At 43.6% G+C, this 25,637-nt stretch overlaps 1 protein-coding gene across 1 annotated transcript in view; it reads left to right on the top strand.

Moving 5' to 3' along the window:
• The first annotated feature begins 2,979 nt into the window (after positions 1-2,979).
• The window catches only part of PKD2 (polycystin 2, transient receptor potential cation channel), a 64,072-nt gene continuing 41,414 nt past the window's right edge, over positions 2,980-25,637 (top strand). Inside the window, exons 1-2 of the mRNA XM_052642064.1 lie at positions 2,980-3,580; positions 12,741-12,854. Of these exons, the coding sequence (XP_052498024.1) occupies positions 2,980-3,580; positions 12,741-12,854 (715 nt within the window). The remainder of the gene's footprint in view (positions 3,581-12,740; positions 12,855-25,637) is intronic.

The raw sequence follows: 25,637 nt of genomic DNA, 5'->3' as shown, positions 1-25,637 counted from the left end.
GGCTACCGTCTATGGGATAGCACTGAGTCGGACACGACTGAAGCGACTTAGCAGCAGCAGCAGCAGCAGACCTATTTGGACATGATTAAGCAGTTCAACAACAACAGGACCTATTCTACAGTAGAACCCTTTGGTTGAGATTCTGCCCTCTTTTTTCAGGTCTGGCTCTCCTCTGGCCAGATGTCTGACTACTTGACCTGATAATGCTCTGCTGGGGGCACTGACATCTTTAGACGCTCCTCAAATGACAGGTATCACAACCCTTACCCAATTCAATCATTTCTGATTTATTTATCTATCTTCTCTTGATGTGGCTCAGATGGTAAAGAATCTGCCTGCAATGTAGGAGACCCAGGTTCAATGCCTAGGTCAGGAAAGATCCCCTGGAAAAGGTAATGGCTACCCACTCCAGTATTCTTGCCTGAATAATTCCATGGACAGAGGATCCTGGTGGGCTACCGTCCACGGGGGTCACAAAGAGTCAGACATAATTAAGTGACTAACACACTTTTCTTGAGGGGCAGGGGCTGTGTCATACTCTGCTCTACATGCTAGCTCCTAATTCAGCAAGAAATGTCTTCTAAAGGAATTGATGGGTGGCATGAGCCAGGCCAGTAATTCACATCCACCAGCCCTACCCTTGAGACCATCATAGTTAAGTGAAGGATACAGACACCTGCAGATAAACTGCAGGATTAGATGATAAGATGGCTGTGATTACCTAAATACAAACAGCATTTGATGAGGACACAGGGAACCAGCAAAAGGTGCTGCGTAGGTGGTTGTATGGGGTGGGAAACCATGCTAGAAGAGCAGACTGGGAGCTTTAAGGGGCTGAACTGTGTCCCCCTCAGAAATTCCCATGTTGAAGTCAAACACCCTCCCCTCCCCTACCAGGGCATCTCAGAATGTGACTGTATTGGAAAATGGGTCTTTTTGAAAGGTAATTAAGTAAAAAATGAGATCATTAGAATGGGCCCTCATCCAGGAATCTGACTGGTGTCCTCATAAAAAAAGACGAAATTAGGACACAGATGCACACAGGGGTAAGGGCATGTGAAGACGCAGGGAGAAGACAGCCACCTACAAGCCAAGGAGAGAGGCCTCAGAAGAAACCAACCTTGTCAACACCCTGATCTGAGACTTCCAGCCTCTAGAATTGTGAGAAAATAAATGTCTGCTGTTTGAGACACCCAGTCTGTGGTACTTTGTTATGACGACCCTAGCAAAAAATATAGGAGCATATTGTGAAAATTTACTAAGTCAAACTACAGAAATTAAATGCTATCCTTTAAGCTGTCAGAAGTCTCCACAGAAGTCTAAGCAACAACGTGACATGAATAGGTTTGGTTCCAGAACATGATTTGGAAACAGTGGATATCAGGAAGTGGAGAAGGAAGGTGGAGTTGGCAGATCCATTGTTCCAATGAAGAACAAAACAAGCTCTAAGGGCCCTGGACAAAAATCACTGACAATGGGAATGAGTATCAGAGGTCCCATCAGAGAGATATTTCTGGGGCAGAAGTAAGGTAGTTTGGGGAAAATGAAGTGTAGGACAAGAGTAGGTAGATGAGGATAACATGAAGTGTAGTTTGGGGAGTTGAGGGATGCCTCAGATCTCAACCGGGGATACAGAAGGTGAGGCAGGCTTAGAGAAGAGGTGAAAAGATAATAAATGTCGCTTGGGATGAATGAAGTTTGAGACAACTGCAGAGTGTCGAGCTGGATGTGTAGGATTCCGCTAGTCACGGGTGGTGGGGTGGTGGGAAGGGATCGGCGGACCTCACGCGGAGCACCAGCCATTCAGAAGCTCCGAGACCACATTCTTGGGGTCCCCACGAAGTGTGGAGAGAGAAGCCAACCAAAGAGACCATCCAAAAAGCAGCAGAATCGGGGCGAGGAGGGCCGCCCTCCAAAGGCCAAGGAAGTCAGCGCTAGGAGTTAGTCGGTGTTGACAGTTTTCAGATGAAGGAAAGATTTTGCCCCTGCTGCAGACATCAGTTCAGGCTGGATCTCGTTTTCTCTCACTATCCCATAAAGCGGTTTACCTCTCGCCCCGCACTCTGGTCAATCGAGGTAGAAGTGGCTGGCGGGTAACGGGGACCCAAGCATGATCTCAAGTCTCGCAGGCAGTGACAGCTCCCGACACCCTTTCCCTGCGGGCAGGCAAGCGGGCGGGTCAGCGACTCCCACCGCGCCCGCGCCCTTCCGCCCGAATGGAATGCGGGCGCGCGCCCGGGCTCTGGCTGCGCTTGAACTCCCGCCCGGACGCCGCTCCCCGAGCGCGCCGGCTGCGGGGGCGGCTTCCTCGCGCCTCCCCCTGCAGCGCGCCGCGGCCGCCGGGCGAGCCGAGGCTGGGGGAGGCGGGCCGAGGCTGGCGGAGGCGGGCCGAGGCTGGGGGAGGCGGGCCGAGGCTGGGGGAGGCGGGCCGAGGCTGGGGGAGGCGGGCCGAGGCTGGGGGAGGCGGGCCGAGGCTGGGGGAGGCGGGCCGAGGCTGGGGGAGGCGGGCCGAGGCTGGGGGAGGCGGGCCGAGGCTGGGGGAGGCGGGCCGAGGCTGGGGGAGGCGGGCCGAGGCTGCGGGAGGCGGGCCGAGGCTGGGGGAGGCGGGCCGAGGCTGGGGGAGGCGGGCCGAGGCTGGGGGAGGCGGGCCGAGGCTGGGGGAGGCGGGCCGAGGCTGGGGGAGGCGGGCCGAGGCTGGGGGAGGCGGGCCGAGGCTGGGGGAGGCGGGCCGAGGCTGGGGGAGGCGGGCCGAGGCTGGGGGAGGCGGGCCGAGGCTGCGGGAGGCGGGCCGAGGCTGGGGGAGGCGGGCCGAGGCTGGGGGAGGCGGGCCGGGGGGCGGGAGAGGGACGCGCGCCTGCAGGGAGGTCGGGGGCGGGGAGCAGGAGGCGGCGGGCCCGAGGAAGAAAGGAACATGGCTCCTGCGGCAGGCGGCGCCGAGCACGGCGCGCGGCGAGGGCGCCCCGGGCACCAGTGACCGTGATGGTGAACTCGAGCCGCGTGCAGCCGCAGCAGCCCGGGGACGCGAGGCGGTCGCCGGCCCCTCGAGCGCCGGGCCCCGGGCGGCTGATGGCGGGCGGCGCGACTGCCGGCGCCGGCCTCGCTGCCCCGGGCGGCCTCCGCGAGCAGAGGGGCCTGGAGATCGAGATGGAGCGCATCCGGCAGGCGGCCGCGCGGGACCCCCCGGCCGGAGCCTCGGCCTCCCCATCTCCTCCGCTCTCGTCGTGCTCGCGGCAGGCGTGGAGCCGCGACAACCCGGGCTTCGAGGCCGAGGAGGAAGAGGAGGAAGAGGAGGTGGAGGGAGAAGAAGGGGGAATGGTGGTGGAGATGGACGTAGAGTGGCGCCCCGGCAGCAGGAGGTCGGCCTCCTCCTCGGCCGTGAGCTCCGCGGGCGCCCGGGGCCGGGGGCTGGGGGGCTACCACGGTGCGGGCCATCCGAGCGGGAGGCGGCGTCAGCGAGAGGACCAGGGCCCGCCGAGTCCCAGCCCCGCCGGCGGCGGGGACCCGCTGCATCGCCACCTCCCCCTGGACGGGCAGCATCCCCGAGTGGCCTGGGCCGAGAGACTCGTTCGCGGGCTGCGAGGTAAGAGCGCGACCCTCAGCGGCTGATGCACAAAGCAGAACTGCGGGCGCTGTCGGAGCCATCCGCGCTGAGGGCAGCTCTCTCGGGCTCCAGCTCGCATCCCCTTTGCGTCCCCGCCTCCCTTGGAAGCGTCTTCCCCACCTCTGCTAATTCTGCTCTATATCCGGTACCTAGCGCGGAATTCCACGGCGCCCTTGTTGGTGCAAATTTATTGGATACCTCCTTCTAAAAGAAAATCTGTCATCTTATAAGACAGCTTATAATGGTGGTTGCAACTGCATATTTGCTAATTTCACTAAATACAAAAATTCTCTGCTAGCACCCATGGTCTTCCACTGGCCTGGATGTCCTGTTGCTCCTTACCCCGTTCTGCAAAGGGTAAGCAACACAGTGTCCCAGTTGTGGGAGGAGTGTCATTGGGTAGTCACTGATGTTGTTTTGGTGATGTCTGTGGTTGTTTAGGGGAGAGGGAGCTGTTGAGAACACTACGAATAGAATAAAATGTTTAGGAAAACAGTTACTTGGCCATTTCTAATTCTAGGCATTTTTTTCCCCTAAACAGTTGCAAAGTAAATGATAACATTGTTTGAAAAACTTGAAAGTATGTTTTTAAATAACTAAGTTAATGTTCTTTGACATTCCAATGAAACAGTGAAGTCATCAGATACCAGCTGTGTGGAAATATGTCAGAGTTTGGTGCACCCAGCTCTCCAAAAGGCAGGAAAGGAATTTTCAAAAATTGCCAGTGCCTTTTAAGAGGACACAAATTTTCCAGGAGCAGATGGGATCCTGTTTTTGCAAAGTTTTGTCAGAGGCATCCTTGGAAAAGAGTTGTATTTGCTCTCACCATCCAAATGATTTTAATCTCTACTTTTGAGAGTTTTTCCAGTCTCAGTCTTTTGAAATTCTCCCTTCCCTTCCGTTCCTGTCAGTTTTGCAAATCTTGCACAAAAAACTATCCAGATATTTTCATAGCAACATGATTAGTACCAAGTCAGGCTTATACCCGAATCCCAATTACACCACAGGTTGACTGAATGACCTCTAGCAAACTGCTTAACCGCTCTGATCTCCAGTTTTTTATTTTTTTTAAAAAAGAGATAATCATAATACTTAGCTCTTGACATGGGAGAATTAAATGAGATGAGACATAAAATATGTAGCAAGTCTGCCATGTTGTGAGTGCTTCATAAGTAGAAATTAAATCATGGATTCTAAAAGTGTACATTTTGGTGCTCTTACATAGTGATTATGCTAGTTTAATTGATTCAGGGCATGGTGGGGACCAAAAGACCCTTTTTAGTCACCTGTGTGAGAAGATTAGTGAAAAAACTCATTAATACTTTTTTAAGGTTCCAAATTGTATTCAAAGTTTATATTATTTTACTTCGTATTAACTGTGCTTTTTAAAATATTCACTAAAATGAGAGGTTTCTTATAAGTTAATAAGCAATGGAAAGTCATGATCCTTTTAACTCAGCTTAAGTGTTTAATAACACATTTCATATTGTCTGAAAAAGCTCAATAATGGAATATAACTACGTGAAATATGTGAGTGCATATGTAAGTTTATTTCTTTTAAAGAAAAGTTTCAAAAAATTTACAGTGAATAAAGTAACAGTAAAACTTCTGGTCCAACCTTATCAATGGTTGATAAGATCTCCTAACCTTATAAATTAGGAGAGTAGAATCATTAGAATCTTTTTTTTATAGAAAATTTTAGAAATAAATTTTATTACTTTGTGAAGAAGTAAAATTGATATCCTTGTCACTTATTAAATAACCTTTGTTAGATAATTAGTAGTACCTACTATGAAAATAGACTGTGCTAGTTGCCACCAAAAGAAAAAGAAAGAACTAAAATAACACATCACCATTTACCTGTGGACAGAAACCCAGAAATGTGAAATGAGTAACCATGAATGAGTTGTGATATTTTTTCCCTCATGGGATATTGTTGTTGTTTAGTTGCTAAGTCATGTCTGACTCTTGAGACCCCATGGACTAGCCTGCCAGGCTCCTCTGTGCATGGGTTTTCCCAGGCAAGAATACTGGAATGGGTTGTCATTTCCTTCTCCAGAGGATCTTCTCGACCCAGGGATCAAACCTGAGTCTCCTGCATTGGCAGGCAGATTCTTTACCACTGAGCTATCAGTGATCGAACCCCTATCTTGGGATACAATAACAAAAATCTTTATTGCATTATATAAGTAGCGCCCAGGGTCGCAAGAGAGAGAGTGACTTGGAATTTCTAAAGATAGGAGCCAAACTCAAGTTTGGCGTTTTCAGGCGCTTCCCTGGAGGTCTCACATCAGAATTCCTAGCCTTTGTTTGTCATTTATAAAATGGAAGAGTTGAACCTAATCTTCAAGTTCCCTTCTAGCTTCAGTTGTTCAGTGACACAAATCTGAGTGGGAAAACAAATGATCATTTCTCTTTGGACACTGAATAGATCTGTTCTCTTATCAGGAGTAAGATGGCAAAGAAGTTTGAGGCCTGATTATAGAAAGCATTGTGTCTAACCAAGGAATTAAATTATCTCTAAATATTAAGAAGCAGTTGAAAGTTTTGGGGCAGAAGCAGAACATGCCGAAAGGGAATATGAGTCAGGCCTCATGCTGTGCAGGAGCTCTTACGGAGGGAGATAGGGAGGCAGGAGGACGAGGTAGGGGGCAGCCAGTGAAGGGGAGATGATGACCTGGACCAGAGGCAAAAAAAGAAGGCTAAAAGACAGACTGCTCCAAGCTTAAAAGCATCTCCAACCCAATGATCTTGTTTACTTTTTTCTTAGCAAACACTTTTTAACGCAGAGATAAAATTTGAGAATCTATATGAGTTATCAGATTTTCTGAATTTCCAAAGTTGAATGTGTTTTATGGATGTATCAATTTATTACAGTCACTTTCTGTTTACTGTTTCAGACATACGTCATCACTGTCCATGTCCAGAACTTTTTTATCTTCCCAAACAAGTCTACCCATTAAATACTACCTCCCAGCCCCCCTTTTCTTCCCTGCCCTGCAACCTCTCTGTCTCGATGAATTTTCCTGTTCTAGGTACCTCATATTAGTGGAATCATACAGTATTTGTCCTTTCACATCTGGCTTATTTCACTTAGTATAATGTTTTTAACGTTTCCCAATGTTGTAGCATGTATCTGAACTTCATTTGTTTTGATGACTGAATAGTATCCTCTTGTATGTATACAACACATTTTGTTTATCCATTCATCATTTGGGAGAAGGCAATGGCACCCCACTCCAGTACTCTTGCCTGGAAAATCCCATGGATGGAGGAACCTGGTAGACTGCAGTCCATGGGGTCGCTAAGAGTCGGACATGACTGAGCAGCTTCACTTTCGCTTTTCACTTTCCTGCATTGGAGAAGGAAATGGCAACCCACTCCAGTGTTCTTGCCTGGAGAATCCCAGGGACGGGGGAGCCTGGTGGGCTGCCGTCTATGGGGTCGCACAGAGTCGGACACGACTGAAGTGACTTAGCGGTGGCGGCAGCAGCAGCAGCATTCATCAGTTGATGAACGTTTGGGTTGTTTCTACCTTTTGGCTATTATGACTTTCCCTGTATTTTTAATCCAACCCTCACTCCATAATTTTTCCCTTTTTATTTGCACTATAATTGTGAACAAATGAGACTTTGTATTTTCATTGTGAGGGGATTTTGTTTGAGGGAGGGCTGTTACTCTGTGCGGTATGATAAGACTCTGCTAGTAACAGCATTTGTGCAGTCCACAAACATTTATGGAGCATCTCCTTTGTGGTAGGTACTAGGGATACAGAGATGAATAATATTAAGATCCCAATTCCCAAGGAGTTTAGAGTTTAGTAGGGGGATCACAGGTGTAAGTAAATAATTGCAGTGCCAGGTCAGGTACCCAAAGAAGAGAGGTCCAGTTAGTTCTATCTGGGGAGGTTAGAAATAAAACTTGAGTTACACTTTGAAGAATTCAGAGGGGGGAGTTGGGAAGGGAAGAATAGCAGAAGTAAGACCAAGATGGCTGGTACCTCATTGGTATTAATACTTTTTCCTATAGACAGAGACAGTGAGGGCTTCAAGCAGGGGACTGATACAGTCACATGCCAATCTGAAGATGATTCTAGCAAGGATGCAGGGAATCGGGTGAGATGGAGAACAGGTTAGGAAAAGGTGACAAAGGCTGCAGCCAAGGATTGTGAGCTGGGATGGAAGAAAGCTAGATTAAAGAGAGGCGGAACCCATCAGAATTGTGGACCAGCCCCATGTGAGGGTTATGAAAAGGGCCTATTCTAAAATGAAACCCATGTTTCTGACTTCGTACCATTAACCCACCTATTTAGCCACAGGGAAAACAGTTTTCTAGACAAAGGAAAAAAGACAGAAATCTCAGTTTGTGGCATGAGAGTGTGAGTTGTCTGTGGAAGATGTGTGTAATCTGTGACACATTCCTGTCTTCACCTCAGGAGGAGGCTGCCTAAGAATTGGAGGCTCAAAAGTCAGTATCATTTAAAGTAGCAACTGACTGTTCTATAGAAAATGGACCAATAATAAAAAGTCACTTCCCTTTCAGAAGGTGTCCAAGCAATTCAAATGACTATTGGGAAGGATTGTATTCATCTTTCTAAGCAAGGTCCACATGTGTCCAAGCACAAAAACGGGATTCTTTTATAACATGAATCCAACGAGAATTCAGTCGGGCTATTCACAGTGACTTCAAAGTCTGTATGGATTTGGGTCTTCACACCAACTTAGCATCAGAAGTAGGATGTCTCACAAATTTGAACCTATTTCTGAAACTATAAATGGGCCTCTTCCAACCACTCTAAATGTTGTACACATATAAAATTTCTTATTCCCAGAGCAACCCCACAGAGAATTACTCTTATCCCCTTTCCAAATGAGGAAGTGAAGGCTCATGGTTTGAGGTAAGGTCTCATAGCTCCTAAGGGCTGATGCTTCATTTAAACACAGCTCAGACTCCAGACGGAGAAGGCGCGAGCGACCCACTCCAGGACTCTTGCCTGGAAAATCCCAGGGACAGAGGATCTGGTGGGCTGCTGTCTATGGGGTCGCACAGAGTCAGACACGACTGATGCGAGTTAGCAGCAGCAGCAGCAACAGCAGCAGCAGACTCCAGACCCCCCACCACACCTTGTCATGATCAAGGAGTTCTGAGGGGTTCATGCATTTCAGATGAGACAGGGTTAATGTGAGGCACTGAGAAGGAAATGGCACCCCACTCTAGTACTCTTGCCTGGAAAATCCCATGGATGGAGGAGCCTGGTAGGCTGCAGTCCAGGGGGTCGCTAGGAGTCAGACACAACTGAGTGACTTCACTTTCACTTTTCACTTTTATGCACTGGGGAAGGAAATAGCAACCCACTCCAGTGTTCTTGCCTGGAGAATCCCAGGGACGGGGGAGTCTGGTCAGCTGCCGTCTCTGGGGTCGCACAGAGTCAGACACGACTGAAGCAACCTAGCAGAATGTGAGGCAAAAGATCCATACTGAATCTTTTTACCATAGAACTGAGAGATATTATATTAACAAGATGAGTTGATATGATCACTGCAATTAGTTTCAAAATAATTGAGGAGGACTTCCTTGGCAGTCCAGCAGTTAACGTTCAGTGCTTCCAATGAAAGGGGCGTGGGTTCAATCCCTAGTCAGGGAACTAAGAGCCCACATGCCCTGTGGCAGGACCAAAAAGAAATACAAAGAAATAAAAAAATTGAGGAGTCGGTGAGGATTTTGGAGAATCAAGGTTGGTGTGGAGTTGATGGTAATTGTTAAAGCTGGGTGAAGGATATATGAGAGTTCATTATATCATTCTCTCTGTGATACTTTTTATAAATTGCAAAATAAAAAGGGCTTAGAAGCATTTGGCTTCCCTGATAGCTCGGTTGATAAAGAATACACCTGCAATGCAGGAGACCCAGGTTCGATTGCTGGGTTAGGAAGATCCTCTGGAGAAGGGACAGGCTACCCTCTCCAGTATTATTGGGCTTCCCGTATGGCTCAACTCGTAAAGAATCCACCTGTAATGCAGGAGACCTGGATTTGACCCCTCGGTTGGGAAGATCCCCTGGAAAAGGGAAAGTCTACCCAGTCCATTATTCTGACCTGGAGAATTCCTTGGACTGTATAGTCCATGGGGTCGCAAAGAGTCGGATAGGACTGAGTGACTTTCACTTAGAAGCATTTGGATAAAAGAGTTGCAAAATGGCATTTTTTTCAAAATCTTTTTTTTGGCTGTGCCACACAGCCTTTGGGATCTTAGTTCTCCAACCAGAGATCGAATCCATGACCCTTGCATTGGAAGCCTGTAGTTTGGTTTTTTTTTTAAGATTTTTTTGTAGACCTCTTTTTTTTAACGTCTTTTATTGAATTTGTTACGATATTGCTTCCATTTTATGTTTTTTGACTGCAAGGCAGGTGGGATTGTAGCTCCCCGACCAGGGATCAAACCCACATCCCCTGCATTAGAAGGCAAAGTCCCAACCACTGGACCACCAGGGAAACCCCATCAAAGTCAGTTATGTTGGAGACATTTTTGGTGTTTTGGATTATCCATCTCAGAATTCCCCCATATGCATATTAATTGGGAACACTGTTTAGGTAATGTGCTCTGACTTTGGGCTCTAGCATTGACTAAGCACCTTCTTACACAGGAAGGAAATTGTGTATTGTCCCCTGTCCTCTCAGATCACATTCTCCTAACAGATGGAGACACATTATCTACAGAACGTGAGTGCCTTCAGGTACTCCCTCTACAGCTGGGACAATGGTGGGAAAAGACAGTTACTTTTGAAGAATGCTGCCATTTTGGACTTGAACTCTACCCTTAACCATTCCTATTGTATCATTCCTGCTAAACATGGGAAACATGTTGGCTATAGGACAGCTATTTTTTCCATTTGTAGTTGCAGCCATTTCTTACCCATCAAGATGTGAGGGGGTCGCTATATCCAAAGACTGACCCTACATATACACCCAATGGAGAAACTGTATGAATTTTTTATAGCAATCATATTTGAGGAGGTAGCTAGAGTAATTTAGAAAAAGTAAATCCATAAAAATATGTTTTTATAAAATATAAATAAATGGGCTTGTTTCTTTTTGTTTGAAATGTTTCCTTCAAGGGCTAGAATTAAATTACTGTCAACCATTGCAAATTTAGTTTAAAGAAAATTTGATAGGAGTTTGGTTTTTCTATTTATAGGTCAGGCAAAACCATTTGTAAATATTAAGAACTATGACTTTTCCTTGGTGCATAATTGTTTATAAACCATGGGAAAGAGTGAAATCACTGACCAAGTGAAGCAAGGCAGCCGTCTGTCCTGATGGTCAAGGGACTAGCAATTTCCGCTTATGTGTATATTTTAGGCCTGGCCTCCAAAAGAAATACACCCAAAGAAATGGTGTGGTCGTGTCCAGGGCTACTGAGCCTAATATTTGGCTGCCTCTCTGTTATTTTGAGTTGTAATTTTCCATGTCATCTAAATTTGTAATAATTCTTTAATATGATAGAGTTTCAGCGAACAAACATTCTACTTGCTGCATTTCTTCTGAGTGAGTAATTCCCTGACAACTACCAGATCTTGGCAGAAGAAAACCTAGTCATAAGTTATGCTCCACTTTCGGCGTGGTGAAACCTAGGACGCGTAACACAGTGTCTTTGAAGGCAGATGCTGATTTTTCCAAAAGAAATTTGGGAGAGAGAAAAGGAAATGAAATACCCCAATTTAGGAGTAGAACTAATGTATGATTATAAGACTTAAAAAGTACATAAACACTAGAGATGAAGTCATTTCTTCCGAGTGCAAGACCATATACCATTTCCCCCTGTTCTCTGTGGCTTGATTGTGGCGTCAGTGGCTGCATGAGTTTCCATGAGGAAGGGGTTAAAGTCTGTGGACTCAAGTGTGAGGCAATTCGCCATTAACAGCGGAGTTAATCTAACAAAAAGGATTGAGAGGTTTGTCATTTTTGGAAAGGCTCTTCCAAGTAACCAGTAATGTGACTTGACCACACTGTTCACTAGTGGGGGTTTGGACGGCCACCATGTCTGTCTGCTGGCCGCATCCAAAACTGCGGGATCTGTCTCCAGCCAGCTCACCAAGGCTTATGTCATCTTTGCTCAGCTGGCCCAACACTTTTTCCATCTGCTAAAATATGGAGCATGGTTGCTGATTTTACTCTTTCTCCAAAGAGAGAGAGAGAAGGCGGATGAGTTGTTGCTTTTAATTTAAAAATCATATGCTGACGACCCTGTATGAAAGACAGCAAAAACGACACAGATGTGTATAACGGACTTTTGGACTCAGAGAGAGAGGGAGAGGGTGGGATGATTTGGGAGAATGGCATTCTAACATGTATACTATCATGTAAGAATCGAATCGCCAGTCTGTCTGACGCAGGATACAGCTTGCTTGGGGCTGGTGCATGGGGATGACCCAGAGAGATGTTATGGGGAGGGAGGTAGGAGGGGGGTTCATGTTTGGGAACGCATGTAAGAATTAAAGATTTTAAAATTAAAAAAATAAATTAAAAAAAAATCATATGCTAATTGAAATTTTAAAAATCTGTTCGGCTAAGCATGTTTTTAGTGTAATCACTCAGCGTTGAATTTCCTAAAAGGCAAAAATGGGTACAGAGCAGAGATTTTACATCAGTGTGTTAGAATATTGGTAGATGTTTCCACGATGAAGTGATGCTTCAACCAGGACTTCTTTTTATCAGAGGTGACCTAAAAGGTATCATTTACAATGTAGTTACTTAAGAGGATAATTCCTCCTGCATATAGGCAGAGCTGATATGTATGCACAATTATTTAACCTCCTCTCGTAAGCTGCCCAAATTTCCTCTTCTGTTTCTAATTTTTTACTAAGATATTTTCTAATGAGGTTGGGAGCTTAGACAGTGATCAGATTGTTGCCTTGTGTTTTGCACACCTTGTGGGGGTGAGACAGTGGAGACTGATGTATTCCCAAATTAAAGGTACTTCTACTAAAACCCTTTCTCAGTTGTTTTTAGAGCATGCTAAAAAAAAAAAAAAGAAAAAAACAGGAGAACCTCCCTTAAAGTATACTATTTTGTATGTTTTTTTCTTTCACCATTCATGAGATTATTGAAAAATAAAATGACATCTTTTATTATTATTTTAAAGGTCTCTGGGGAACAAGACTCATGGAGGAAAGCAGCACTGACCGAGAGAAGTACCTTAAAAGTGTTTTACGGGAACTGGCCACATACCTCCTTTTTCTCATAGTCTTATGCATCTGTAAGTAGAACATTTCCTTCCAATAAAGGAAAAGTTTTGAAAATATTTGACCTGTCAAATCATGACTAAAAGGAACTATGGAGGCACCTAAACAGTTACTTCAGAAGTTCTCTTCTCTGTTATTAATTCTAGTTTAGAATTTGGTAGAGTTCTCATCTCTCCTCAGATAAACGTTGATCAAAATTTGGCATTATCTGATTGGCCACTTTATTATCAGCTGTGACCATTTTTACTGTGACCTGCACGGAGCAGACACCAAGACTCCCAGACATCAAGAAACCAAGTAAAAGGACTTTTGTATCAGATGTTTTGGCAATAATTATAGTGTCAGTATCATTTCATCAGTTAGTGTAAAGTCTATATAGGAAGTATGTAGTTTAACTTTCAGAAAATACATACAGTGTCACCTAATATTGCTTTTACGGCTCTATATATTTAAAAGTCCCCTTTTTCTGGATTTGGATGTGTTGTATGAATGCTTTCGTTCTCATTATCTCTTCCAAATCTTCAGTAATTGTGGATTGTCACTCTACAGGAAACTTACTGCAGACTCATCTCCTTCTTCTTTCAATACATACCCACATCCTCTGAGAACTGGGGAGGGATGCCTTAGCTAAAAAACATGTCTTTGAAACCATGTGCCTCAAAATCCAGAAAGTCACAGGCAATGAATTACCTCTGAATCAAAGGATGTTGGTTGATGAAGTGCTGTCCTATCCCATCTAAAGCCCTTTATGAGAACAGAGAGGAAACAGGTTTATGACCAAAGGCCCTCTTACTATATTCCTCAGGGAAAGGAGTTTGTTCTTACAGTGTCCACTAAGAAATGCTTAAAAACCGACACCACCCTTGGAAAGTGTCCCCTTCTTTGTAAATGGAGAGAGTTAGGATTTAATCAATACTTTAATAATGCCATTCTTATTATATTAAAATTGACCACCTTGAATTTAACTGAGTGCTAAAAGCTTCCTTAAAAAATGTTGTTGTTGTTTTTACTAGATTTATAAAAAGATGTGTAAGTTGAACATAAAAGATTAAGGAAACATTTAAGTTTTGATATTTGCAATTTTAAGAAATTAAATATTGACTTATTTAACATCGCCACACAGGTTTTTATTAATACTAATAAGCTTTCAATGAGCTTTAACAGAGCATGACTTCTTACACTTTCTGAGACTTTGCCTATCTGCATGGGAACTTAAGGGGGAAAAAAAGTTATTTAAGCTAAAAAGTGTATATCTGTGAGGGGCTTCCCTGTTGGTTCAGTGGTAAAGAATCCACCTGAAATGCAGGAGACACGGGTTCAATCTCTGGGTCAAGATCCCCTGGAGAAGGAAATGGCAACCCACTCCAGTATTCTCACCTGGGACATCCCATGGACAGAGGAGTCTGGTGGGCTATAGACCATGGGTCAGAAGAAAATTGGACACGACTCAGCAACTAAACAACAACATATATGTCTGAACAACATCCATTTTCTTGTTTTTTTCTACCTAATTATCTGAAAATTTCTGTTATTTAGGAAAAAATATTTCATTACTTCTGAAAACATGTGTTATCTAGGCAGTGCTGAAAATCTAGAAATGATCTATTCAATTCTTTAAAGCTTATAAAGTAAGAGATGGGATATTTTGAACTTTTATGTTCTACGCCCTTAGAACGTAAATACTAAAGGCAAGTTTGCTTCCACTGTAGAAATGGTGCTTAAATATTAAACTATGTTGTTTTTGTCCAGTCACTCAGTCATGTCCAATTCTTTGCAACCCCATGGATTACAGCTTGCCAGGCTTGTCTGTCCTTCACCATCTACCACAGCTTGCTCAAACTCATGTCCATTGAGTCAGTGATGCCATTGAACCATCTTGTCCTCTATTGTTCCTTTCTCCTCCTGCCTTCAATCTTTCCCAGCATAAGGGTCTTTTCTAATGTGTTGGCTCTGTGTATAAGGTGGCCAAAGTATTGGAGCGTCAGCTTCAACATCAGTCCTTCCAATGAATATTCAGGACTGATTTCCTTTAGGTTTGATCTTACAGTCCAAGGGACTCTCAAGAGTCTTCTCCAACACCACAGTTCAAAAGCATCAATTCTTTGACACTCAGCTTTCTTTATGGTCCAACTCTCACATCCATACATCGCTACTGGAAAAACCATAGCTTTGGCTAGACAGACCTTTGTGGGCAAAGTAACGTCTCTGCTTTTTAATGTGCTGTCTAGGTTTGTTATAACTTTTCTTCCAAGGAACAAGTGTCTTTTAATTTCATGGCTGCAGTCATCATCATCAGCAATTTTGGAGCCCAAGAAAATAAAGTCTCTCACTGTTTTCATTGTTTCCCCATTTATTTGCCATGAAGTGATGGGACCAGAAGCCATGATCTTCAGTTTTTGAATGTTGAGTTTTAAGCCAGCCTTTTCACTCTCCTCTTTCACCTTCATCAAGAGGCTCTTCAGTTCTTCTTCACTTTCTGCCATTAGGGTAGTGTCATCTGCATATCTGAGGTTATTGAGATTTCTCTCAGCAATCTTGATTCCAGCTTGTGCTTCTTCCAGCCCAGCGTTTCTCATGATGTACTCTGCATATAAGTTAAATAAGCAGGGTGACAACATACAGCCTTGACATACTCCTTTCCCAATTTGGAACCAATCTGTTGTTTCATGTCTGATCTAACTATTGCTTCTTGACCTGCATACAGGTTTCTCAGGAGGCAGGTAAGGTGGTCTGGTATTCCCATCTCTTGAAGAGTTTCCACAGTTGTGATCCACACAGTCAAAGGCTTTGACATAGTCAATAAAGCAGAAGTAGATGTTTTTCTGGAATTCTCTTGTTTTTTCTATGATCCAACAGATATTGGCAGTTTCATCTCTGGTTCCTCTCCCTTTTCAAAATCCAGCTTGAATATCTGGGAGTTCTCAGTTCATATACTGTTGAAGCCTAGCTTGGATAATTTTGAGCGTTATTTTGCTAGCATGTGAAATGAGTGCAATTGTGAGGTAGTTTGAACATTCTTTGGCATTGCCCTTTTTTGGGATTGAAATGAAAACAGACCTTTTCCAGTCCTGTGGCCACGCTGAGTTTTCCAAATTTGTTGGGATATTGAGTGCAACACTTTAACAGTGTCATCTTTTAGGATTTGAAACAACTCAGCTGGAATTGCTTCATCTCTACTAGCTTTGTTCGTCATGATGCTTCCTAAGGCCCACTTGACTTTGCCTTCCAAGATATCTGGCTCTAGGTAAATGATCACAGTTCATGGTTATCTGGGTCATTAAGATCTTTTTTGTGTGTAGTTCTTCTATTTATTCTGGCCACCTCTTCTTAATATCATCTGCTTCTGTTAGGTCCATACCATTTCTCTCCTTTATTGTGCCCATCTTTGCATGAAATGTTTCCTTGGTATCTCTGATTTTCTTGAAGAGATCTCTAGTCTTTCCCACTCTATTGTTTTCCTCTGTTTGTTTGCATTGTTCACTGAGGAAGCCTTTCTTATCTCTCCTTGCTATTCTTTGGAACTCTGCATTCAAACGGATATATCTTTCGTTTTCTCCTTTACCTTTTGCTTTTCTTCTTTTCTCAGCTGTTTGTAAGGCCTCCTCAGACAACCATTTCCCTTTTTTGCGTTTCTTGTTCTTGGGGCTGGTTTTGATCACGACCTCCTGTACAATGTCATAAACCTCCGTCCATAGTTCTTCAGGCACTCTATCAGATCAAATCCCTTGAATCTATGTGTCACTTCCACTGTATAGTTGTAACGGATTTGCATTATGTCATACCTGAATGGCCTATGGTTTTCCCTACTTTCTTCAATTAAGTGTGAATTTAATTAATTTAAGTAGTTCATGTCTGAGCTACAGTCTGTTCCCAGTCTTGTTTTTGCTGACTGTATAGAGCTTCTCCATCTTCGACTGCAAAGAGTATAAGCAACCTGATTTTGATATTGGCAGTGTGGTGAGCTCCATGTGTAGAGTTGTCTCTTGTGTTTTTGGAAGAGGATGTTTGCTATGACCAGTATGTTCTCTTGGCAAAACTCTGTTAGCCTTTGCCCTGCTTCATTTTGTACTCCAAGGCCAAACTTGCCTGTTACTTTAGGTATCTCTTGACTTCCTACTGTGCATTCCAAATACTAAACTATAGTGGCCTTAAATTTCAACAGGTAGATTAGAATCATTATTATTACTATTTTTTTCAACATGACACATATTCATATCTATATATTATGCCAAATACAAAAATTTGTATAAGTAAGTCTAAAATTCCAGTGTTCCCCCAAATTGCCTGAACATCAGAATCACTGAGAGAATTTTTTTTATAATTATAGTATGCCCAGAACTGTTAGGTCAAAGCCTTCCAGCTGTGGCTCAGAGAAGTGAGTTTTCAGATACACTGACAAGGTTTGGGAACTAGGCCAGATAAATAAACTAAATAGCTAGCTAGAGTTTCAGGGAACAACCTTGTCGTATAACTGACTTGTCATTTCTTGTTTATTTTAGAATTTTTATGCTTTTTGTTCTTTTTCATACTCATCACATTTTTTTTCTTATATCAGCTACCTTTTTTCTACATTGAAGTTGTATTTTCAGAATATTGTAGAATCTCTGGTAAGAGGGAATTTTGGCAGTCATGGATCAAACCTCCTCTGAATGGTAAAATTCCCTCCTCTGCCTGGCAACATCTTTCCCGAAAGGTCAGTCATCCTTGCCTCTGACTGACCAAGAGTTCCAGATTAAGAAATTGAGTCCTTTGAAATAGTTCATTTCATTTTTTCTATGGCTGTGTTGGAAAGTTCTTCCTTATGCAAAGCCAAAGTCCATCCTCATCTAACTTCCTCTCTTAGTTCTACTCTCCAAGCCCACCTAATACCAAGGACTTTTTCCTTGTCTTTCCTCCAGCCCATCAGAAGTTTGGAGACAAACATTCGTTCTCTTCGAAGTCTGCTCTAGGTTAAACCTTTCCAGTTCTGTTAACTATTGATCATGTGATTGGAGACATGCTTTTAAACAACCCACGTAATAGAAATTCCCTCCAGTTTATCGCAGTCTTTGAACGTACAGCAGGAGCCTCACCATGAAAGAGTGGGGCCATGGGCATTCTCATCCAAACACTACACTGCAGTCCGTGCATCCTACCATGGCCTGACTCTTCGGATACATCATTCCTTAGTCTCTTCACCACAAACTATAAAGCACTGTGTCCCCCAGCTAGTATTTGAGTATTTTTTCTGGAATGTAATGAAGGCCTTCCCTTTCAGCTCTGTTCAATTTCAGCTCATTCCAATCTGTTGAAATTATCTTGGATCTAGATTCATCTATCTCATATATCAATTAGCCCTCTCAGCTTTACAGCATCAACAGAGTTGATATTATCCAAGTCCTTATCCTAGTAAATTAATAAATCAAAAAGGTTTGGTCTAAGAACATCAGTCCATTAGTCAAAGCTCTTTGGGTAGAGTTCACTGAATTATATTATCTTCTCGCTCAAACTGCTCATGAAATAAGATAAAGATTTTTTCAAATGCTTACCTGCGGAACTCCACAGTTCTTCTGATCTGTGAGCTGGACTCTCAGCTGTTGACCAAGCAGGCCTCAAACTCCAGGCTCTTCTTGAAACCATGAATTGATAGCCACACTCGAGATGGAAATCTCTACACTCTGTGGAAATAAAAAGCCAGCAGGCTATCCAGTGTCCTCAGGGCAGCCCTCTCAACAGCTCTACACTGGGGCATTTGTGATATAAGAAGAGGCATTTGGCTGGAAACAAGCTTTAAGTTCTTAGCATTAGTTGGTCAATGGGGCATGGGCCTAAGGGGAGTTGAAAATAATGGCCTTGTACTTGAGAATGTGTGTTTCCAAAGCCTCTCATCTCAGGCACTCAGCTTCTCTGACAAGAACTATTGCTCTTATTTCAGAGATAAGAGGCAGAGAGGCCAGGCCACACAAATGGTCCCTACTCCCAAGTTTAGGAGCTGGCACTCTAGTTGGCATCCCAAGATATAGCTGTTTGTTTCTGTCAGATGATGATGGAAAAGGGTGGTTAGATTAAGTTCCACCCAATTTGGCCAACATTTTGAGTGTTCTGTGAAAGAGTCCATGTGAAGGGACTGTACAGGACCCAGCTGAATGGGCACAGATGAAGGGATTGGGGACAGGGAAGGGGTTAGGGTCATTCCAGGCAGAGGGGATTGTGGGAGCCAAGGTCCTATGCCTTGTGTACATGGGAGGGGTGGGAGGATTATGGGGTATGGGTGGGGGTGGGGGTGGCCCTGGGTGGAGTAATAGTTGGAAAGGTAAGCTGTGGCTTCCCTGAGGAGGCCCTGGATGCCAAGCTGAGGAATCTGTTATTGATTTTAGTGGGGCACATGCCTGAGAGACACATTTTATCTGGAGAGCAGTTTGGTGGGGCCTAGCAGTCCGTGGGGAGAAGGCAATGGCACCCCACTCCAGTACTCCTGCCTGGAAACATCCCATGGATGGAGGAGCCTGGTAGGCTACAGTCCATGGGGTCACTGAGAGTTGGACACGATTGAGTGACTTCACTTTCACTTTTCACTTTCACACATTGGAGAAGGAAATGGCAACCCACTCCAGTGTTCTTGCCTGGAGAATCCCAGGGACGGGGGAGCCTGGTGGGCTGCCGTCTACGGGGTTGCACAGAGTCAGACACGACTGAAGTGACTTAGCAGCAGCAGCAGCAAGGATAAGTAGGCATGATTTACTCTAAGCAGAGCCTTTCCCTTTTGTTCAAAATCATCTTTTTAACTACCAGTTTTAAAATCTTACCAGCAATATCAATATCAAAAGACTACTAATAATATCCATCTCATTACTCTGTGCATAAATAAGATAAGTACTTATCGTTGTGCCTTGCATATTAGAAGCCCTTTATATGAGGTAGATAGGGTTCGAGACTAGGTAGGTGAAGTCGCTCAGTCATGCCCGACTCTTCATGATACAATGGACAGTAACCTGCACCAAGCTCCTCCGTCCATGGGATTTTCAAGGCAAGAGTACTGGAGTGGGTTGCCATTTCCTTCTCCAGGGAATCTTCCCAACCCAGGGATCGAACCCAGGTCTCTCACATTGTAGACAGACACTTTACCGTCTGAGCCATCAGGGAAGTCCAGGGTTCGAGAAGGCAGCCTAAATAGTAGGAAATGTTATTCTTTGGCATCACAGAGATCTAGGTTCAAATCTCACCACTTATACACTAGGTGAACCTGAACAAGTTATTTAACCTTTCTGAGCCTTCGTTTTCTCATCCATAGAGTACATATTTTGAAAGATTCTTATTTTAAAAGTGGCAATTAGGAGTAATACACAAAAAGTTCTAGGATCTGTCTGTCATTTATTATATTAATAATAGTGGTGGTGGTGGTGGTTTAGTCGTGAAGTCATGTCCGACTCTTGCGACCCCATGCACTGTAGCCTGCCAGGCTCCTCTGTCCATGGGATTTTCCAGGCAAGAATACTGGAGTGGATTGCCATTTCCTTCTCCAGGGGATCTTCCCAACCCAGGAATTGAACCCAGGTCTCCTACATTGCAGGCAGATTCTTTACCAACTGAGCTGTAGTAAATAAGAGCAAAATTTGTCCCAAAGATTGTCGACAATGGCTGACTTCTCTCATCAGTAGGTTCTACAGAACTATAGGTTCTAATTGATTGAACATTTATTTGGAGCAGTTAAGTGCCCATAAAGAGCTTATTGTCCACCTTAGCAGTGTTGGTTCTAACCTCTATGGGTTTAACATCAGTCTGATTAACCAAGAGGATAGGAATACCATGGAAATACCAAGTATTCCCACTTTCCCTGTAATTTAGATTTTGTTCTTACTTGAAACCTAAGACTCCTATGAATTGATCATCAAAGTACTTACTTATATATATGCTGTTGTTCAGTCCCTAAGTTGTGTCTGACTCTTTGTGACCCAATGGATTGCGGCCTGCCAAGCTTCCCTATCTTTCATTATTTCCCAGAGTTTACTCAAGCTCATGTCCACTGAGGCGATGATACAATCTAATCACTCATCCTCTGCCTCCCCTTCTCCTTTTGCCTTCAATCTTCCCCAGCATTAGGGTCTTTTCCAATGAGTTGGCTCTTTGCATAAGGTGGCCAGGAATTGGAGCTTCACTTTAGCATCAGTCCTTCCAATTGTTCAAATCTCCTGTGTTTAAACATAATAATAGAAATCACACAAGAAATTGAGTCAACATCATAGGAATTAATAATTTCTATACCTCAAAGGAACAGACAGAATTAAAAGGCAGAAAACAGTTGTAAAGAATACTTACAAGAAATATGACAAAGGATTAACATTTTAACGTGTTTCCTATCCATCAGTCACTGAGAAAAACACTAAGATTACACTAAATATTTTACAGAAAAGAAAATAAAACCTATTTTACAGAGTAGAAAGTATAAACAATTAGCATGGGAAAGTCTTTAATCTTCACTCTCTAGTAGCTAAAGAAGTAGTGAAATGGAGAGAGAAACAGCATTATCACAATGCAGTATGATATGTCCTAGGGCTTCCCAGGTGGCGCTGGTGGTAAAGAAGCTGCCCGCCAATGCAGGAAACATAAGAGCCAAGGGTTTGATCCCTTGGTTGGGAAGATCCCCTGGAGCAGGACATGGCAGTCCACTCCAGTATTCTTGCCTGAAAATTCCCCGTGGACAGAGGAGCCTGGCAGGCTACAGCCCATAGGGTCTCAAAGAGTCAGACATGACTGAAGCCACAGCATGCACACACGCATGTCCTAGGGCAGAAAGGGCCCTTTTAACAAGAAACCTGGGAACCTCCATTTCTTTATCTTCGAAAGAAGGAGCCTTTGCCTTATAGTCTAAAAAGAGAAATAAATAGTATCAAATCCACACATTGTACACCTTAAACTTACACTATAGTATTTGTTAATTATATGTCAATTAAAAAGGGAATGAATGTTTTATTTTACTTGTAAAAGTCTTGTAAGCATGATAGTATACAGATAGGTTTCTTAATTCATAAGAGAACCCATGCAGATTAATTGTTGACAACCTGGTCAGTGAAGTGGAAGGCAGTGGGTTAATCATCACACTGGCGGGAGCTAATTCCATTTCTGGTGACAAACATTCAGCTCCCCATGGAGGTCCCCATAGCAAACGTGCAGTTTTACGTTCGCAGGCTCCAGTCTGTGTAACTACTGAAGACCCACTGTGGCTGGAAAGCTGTTTGTCCTTTTTGGTAAACTAGACAAAAGCTATAACAGCAATAAATGTATATCCACATATAAATATTACTTTAAGCATGGCCTTTATGTGCATAGCTTTCTGTTTATTTCTTCGTGGTAACTTCTTTGTAAATATTACATATCCTCTCTCTTTTTTTTTTCTAAAGTTACACTACTTAATACAGGCATTCACTAAAGCACTTGCATTAATAACCTCTGTCCCTCAGAGATTTCCATCACAACTTGTTACTTACAAGTTCCTTTGAATATTAACCAAAACTGGATTAAAATATTTGGGAGTTTTACTAACTTTACTTCACTAACGTTTTAGTGACTAAATTTTACTAACTTTTTCCACAGCCTCACTCAGGCTCCTGAAAGGCTCTCACCCAGGTCACCAGGGACCTCTTAATTGCCGAATTTCGGGGGCTGCTTTTTAGCCTTTCTCTCACATGGTCCTGTGGCATTTGGTACTTTAGAAACTTCCCTCTTTGGCTTCTGTGACTCTGTCTCTTTCTGTATTCCTCCTTGCTCTATTCATTTTCTTTATTTTTTTCTTCCCATAATGTGTCTAGACAGAGGATTTTCTGTGACTGAGCCTCTGGCTTTCTCTTTAGGGGATCTTTTCCACAGCTTCAAGTGATCCCGTGCGCTGCTGCTCCCAAGTCCCTCTCAGCCTCTCGCGTGAACTGTGGACCTCATGCCGACTGTCACTGGACCCTCCCCTGCTGCGTCTCACAGCCATCTCATCCTTAACATTCCTCAACCTGCACTCATTATCCTGCCCTTCCAAACATGCTTCGCTCACATTCTCTAACTAGATTAATTAGATTACTTAATATTAATCTAATTGGATTAATAATGCTCAAGCATGGGCATCGTCCTAGATGCTTTCCCTCACTCTTCTCGTGAGACTGTTCCACATAACTCTTCCTCTATGGTGCTTCTCAAATCTCTTTTTTCATACATTGCTGTTATCCTTCTTAACCTTAATCATCTCTTTCCTGGTTTATTCATTTATTGATTCAATGAACTGTTCAGTAATATAGTTTAAAAAAAATTAGCCCTAGCTTTAGAGGTGTTAGTAAGTGATAAGAAAGACAATTGGGAAGAGGGTTTCCCTGCAAGGAAGGCCTCTCAGACCTGAAGCAAGAATAGGAGCCAGTCAGTTAAAGAAGGGACAGCAAGAGTGATTAGTATGAGGCAGGATAGGATTCAGAACATTCTGGAAGCTGAGTGCAGTGACTGGAGAGAGTGCCATAGATGAGTATGGAAAGGTGGTCAAAGGTCAGGCCCTGCAGGTCCAGTGGGCTTTTGTAAGGGGAAACCAGGGTTTTGAGTAGGGGGCTGATAAGATATATTTAAATTTAAGAAGATGTCCTTGAACACCATTGGACCACAGAATGGACAGCACCCGATCTCTGGACTTTCAGCTCCCAGGTATTGCCTCCAGACTTCCATCTCTGACACAGATTAAACCAGGTCATTCAACTGTCAAACATGCTATAATCACCTCAATTTCCAGATAAAGTCTGAAATGCAATAGATTTCACTATGTGGTCTTTGCTTACTTTTCCCAACTTTTTATTCCTTTTGAATATCTGGTACTTTCTGTTCAGTTCAGTCCAGTCGCTCAGTCATGTCTGACTCTTTGCGACCCCATGGACTGCAGCACTCCAGGCCTCCCTGGCCATCACCAACTCCCAGAGTTTACTCAAACTCATATCCATTGAGTTACTGATGCCATCCAACCATCTCATCCTCTGTTGTCCCCTTCTCCTCCTGCCTTCAATCTTTTCTAGCATCAGAATCTTTTCAAATGAGTCAGCTCTTTGCATCAGGTGGCCAAAGTATTGGAGTTTCAGCTTCAACATCAGTCCTTCCAATGAACACCTAGGACTGATCTCCTTATAGAATGGACTGGTTGGATCTCCTGCAGTCCAGGGGACTCTCAAGAGTCTTCTTCAACACCACAGTTCAAAAGCATCAATTCTTCGCCACTCAGCTTTCTTTATAGTCCACCTCTTACATCCATACAAGACCACCTGAAAAACCATAGCTTTGACTAGACGGACCTTTGTTGTCGAGATAATGTCTCTGCTTTTTAATATGCTGTCTAGGTTGATCATAAATTTTCTTCTAAGGAGTAAGCGTCTTTTAATTTCATGGCTGCAGTCACCATCTGCAGTGATTTTGGAGTCCAAAAATAAAGTCTGACACTGTCTCCGCTGTTTCTCCATCTATTTGCCATGGAGTGACGGGACTGGAAGCCATGATCTTTGTTTTCTGAATGTTGAGCTTTAAGCCAACCTTTTAAATCTCCACTTTCACTTTCATCAAGAGGCTTTTTAGTTCCTCTTCACTTCCTGCCATAAGGGTGGTGTCATCGGCATATCTGAGGTTATTGATATTTTTCCCAGCCATCTTGATTCCAGCTTGTGCTTCTTCCAGTCCAGCGTTTCTCATGATGTAGTCTGCATAGAAGTTAAATAAGCAGGGTGACAATATACACCCCTGATGTGCTCCTTTTCCTATTTGGAACCAGTCTGTTGTTCCATGTCCAGTTCTAACTGTTGCTTCCTGACCTGCATACAGGTTTCTCAAGAGGCAGGTCACGTGGTCTGGTATTCCCATCTCTTTCAGAATTTTCCACAGTTTATTGTGATCCACACAGTCAAAGGTTCGGCATAGTCAATAAAGCAGAAATAGATGTTTTTCTGGAACTCTCTTGCCTTTTTGATGATCCAGCGGATGTTGACAATATGATCTCTGGTTCCTCTGCCTTTTCTAAATCCACCTTGAACATCTGGAAGTTCACAGTTCATGTATTACTGAAGCCTGGCTTGGAGAATTTTGAGCATTACTTTACTAGTGTGTGAGATGAGTGCAACTGTGTGGTAGTTTGAGCATTCTTCGGCCTTGCCTTTCTTTGGGATTGGAATGAAAACTGACCTTTTCCAGTCCTGTGGCCGCTGCTGAGTTTCCCAAATTTGCTGCCATATTAAGTGCAGCACTTTCACAGCATCATCTTTCAGGATTTGAAATAGCTCAACTGGAATTCCATCACCTCCACTAGCTTTGTTTGTAGTGATGCTTCCTGAGACATTCCAGAATGTCTGGCTCTAGGTGAGTGATCACACCATCATGATTATCTGGGTCGTGAAGATCTTTTTTGTACAATTCTTTTGTGTATTCTTCACCTATTAATATCTTCTGCTTCTGTTAGGTCCATACCATTTCTGTTCTTTGTTGAGCCCATCTTTTCATGAAATGTTCCCTTGGTAGTCTTTCCCATTCTATTGATTTCCTCTGTTTCTTTGCACTGATCACAGAGGAAGGCTTTATTATCTCTCCTCACTTCTCTTTGAAACTCTGCATTCAAATGGGTATATCTTTCCTTTTCTCCTTTGATTTCTGCTTCTCTTCTTTTCACAGCTATTTGTAAGGCCTCCTCAGACAGCCATTTTGCTTTTTGGTATTTCTTTATCATGGGGATGGTCTTGATCCCTGTCTCCTGTACAATGTCATGAACCTCTGTCCATAGTTCATCAGGCACTCTATCTATCAGATCTAGTCCCTTAAATCTA

Source organism: Budorcas taxicolor, chromosome 6 (assembly GCF_023091745.1).
Source record: "Budorcas taxicolor isolate Tak-1 chromosome 6, Takin1.1, whole genome shotgun sequence".
Classification (NCBI taxonomy): Eukaryota; Metazoa; Chordata; class Mammalia; order Artiodactyla; family Bovidae; genus Budorcas; species Budorcas taxicolor.
The sequence above is the reverse complement of the archived record's forward strand: the minus strand, read 5'-3'. Positions and strand labels throughout refer to the sequence as shown.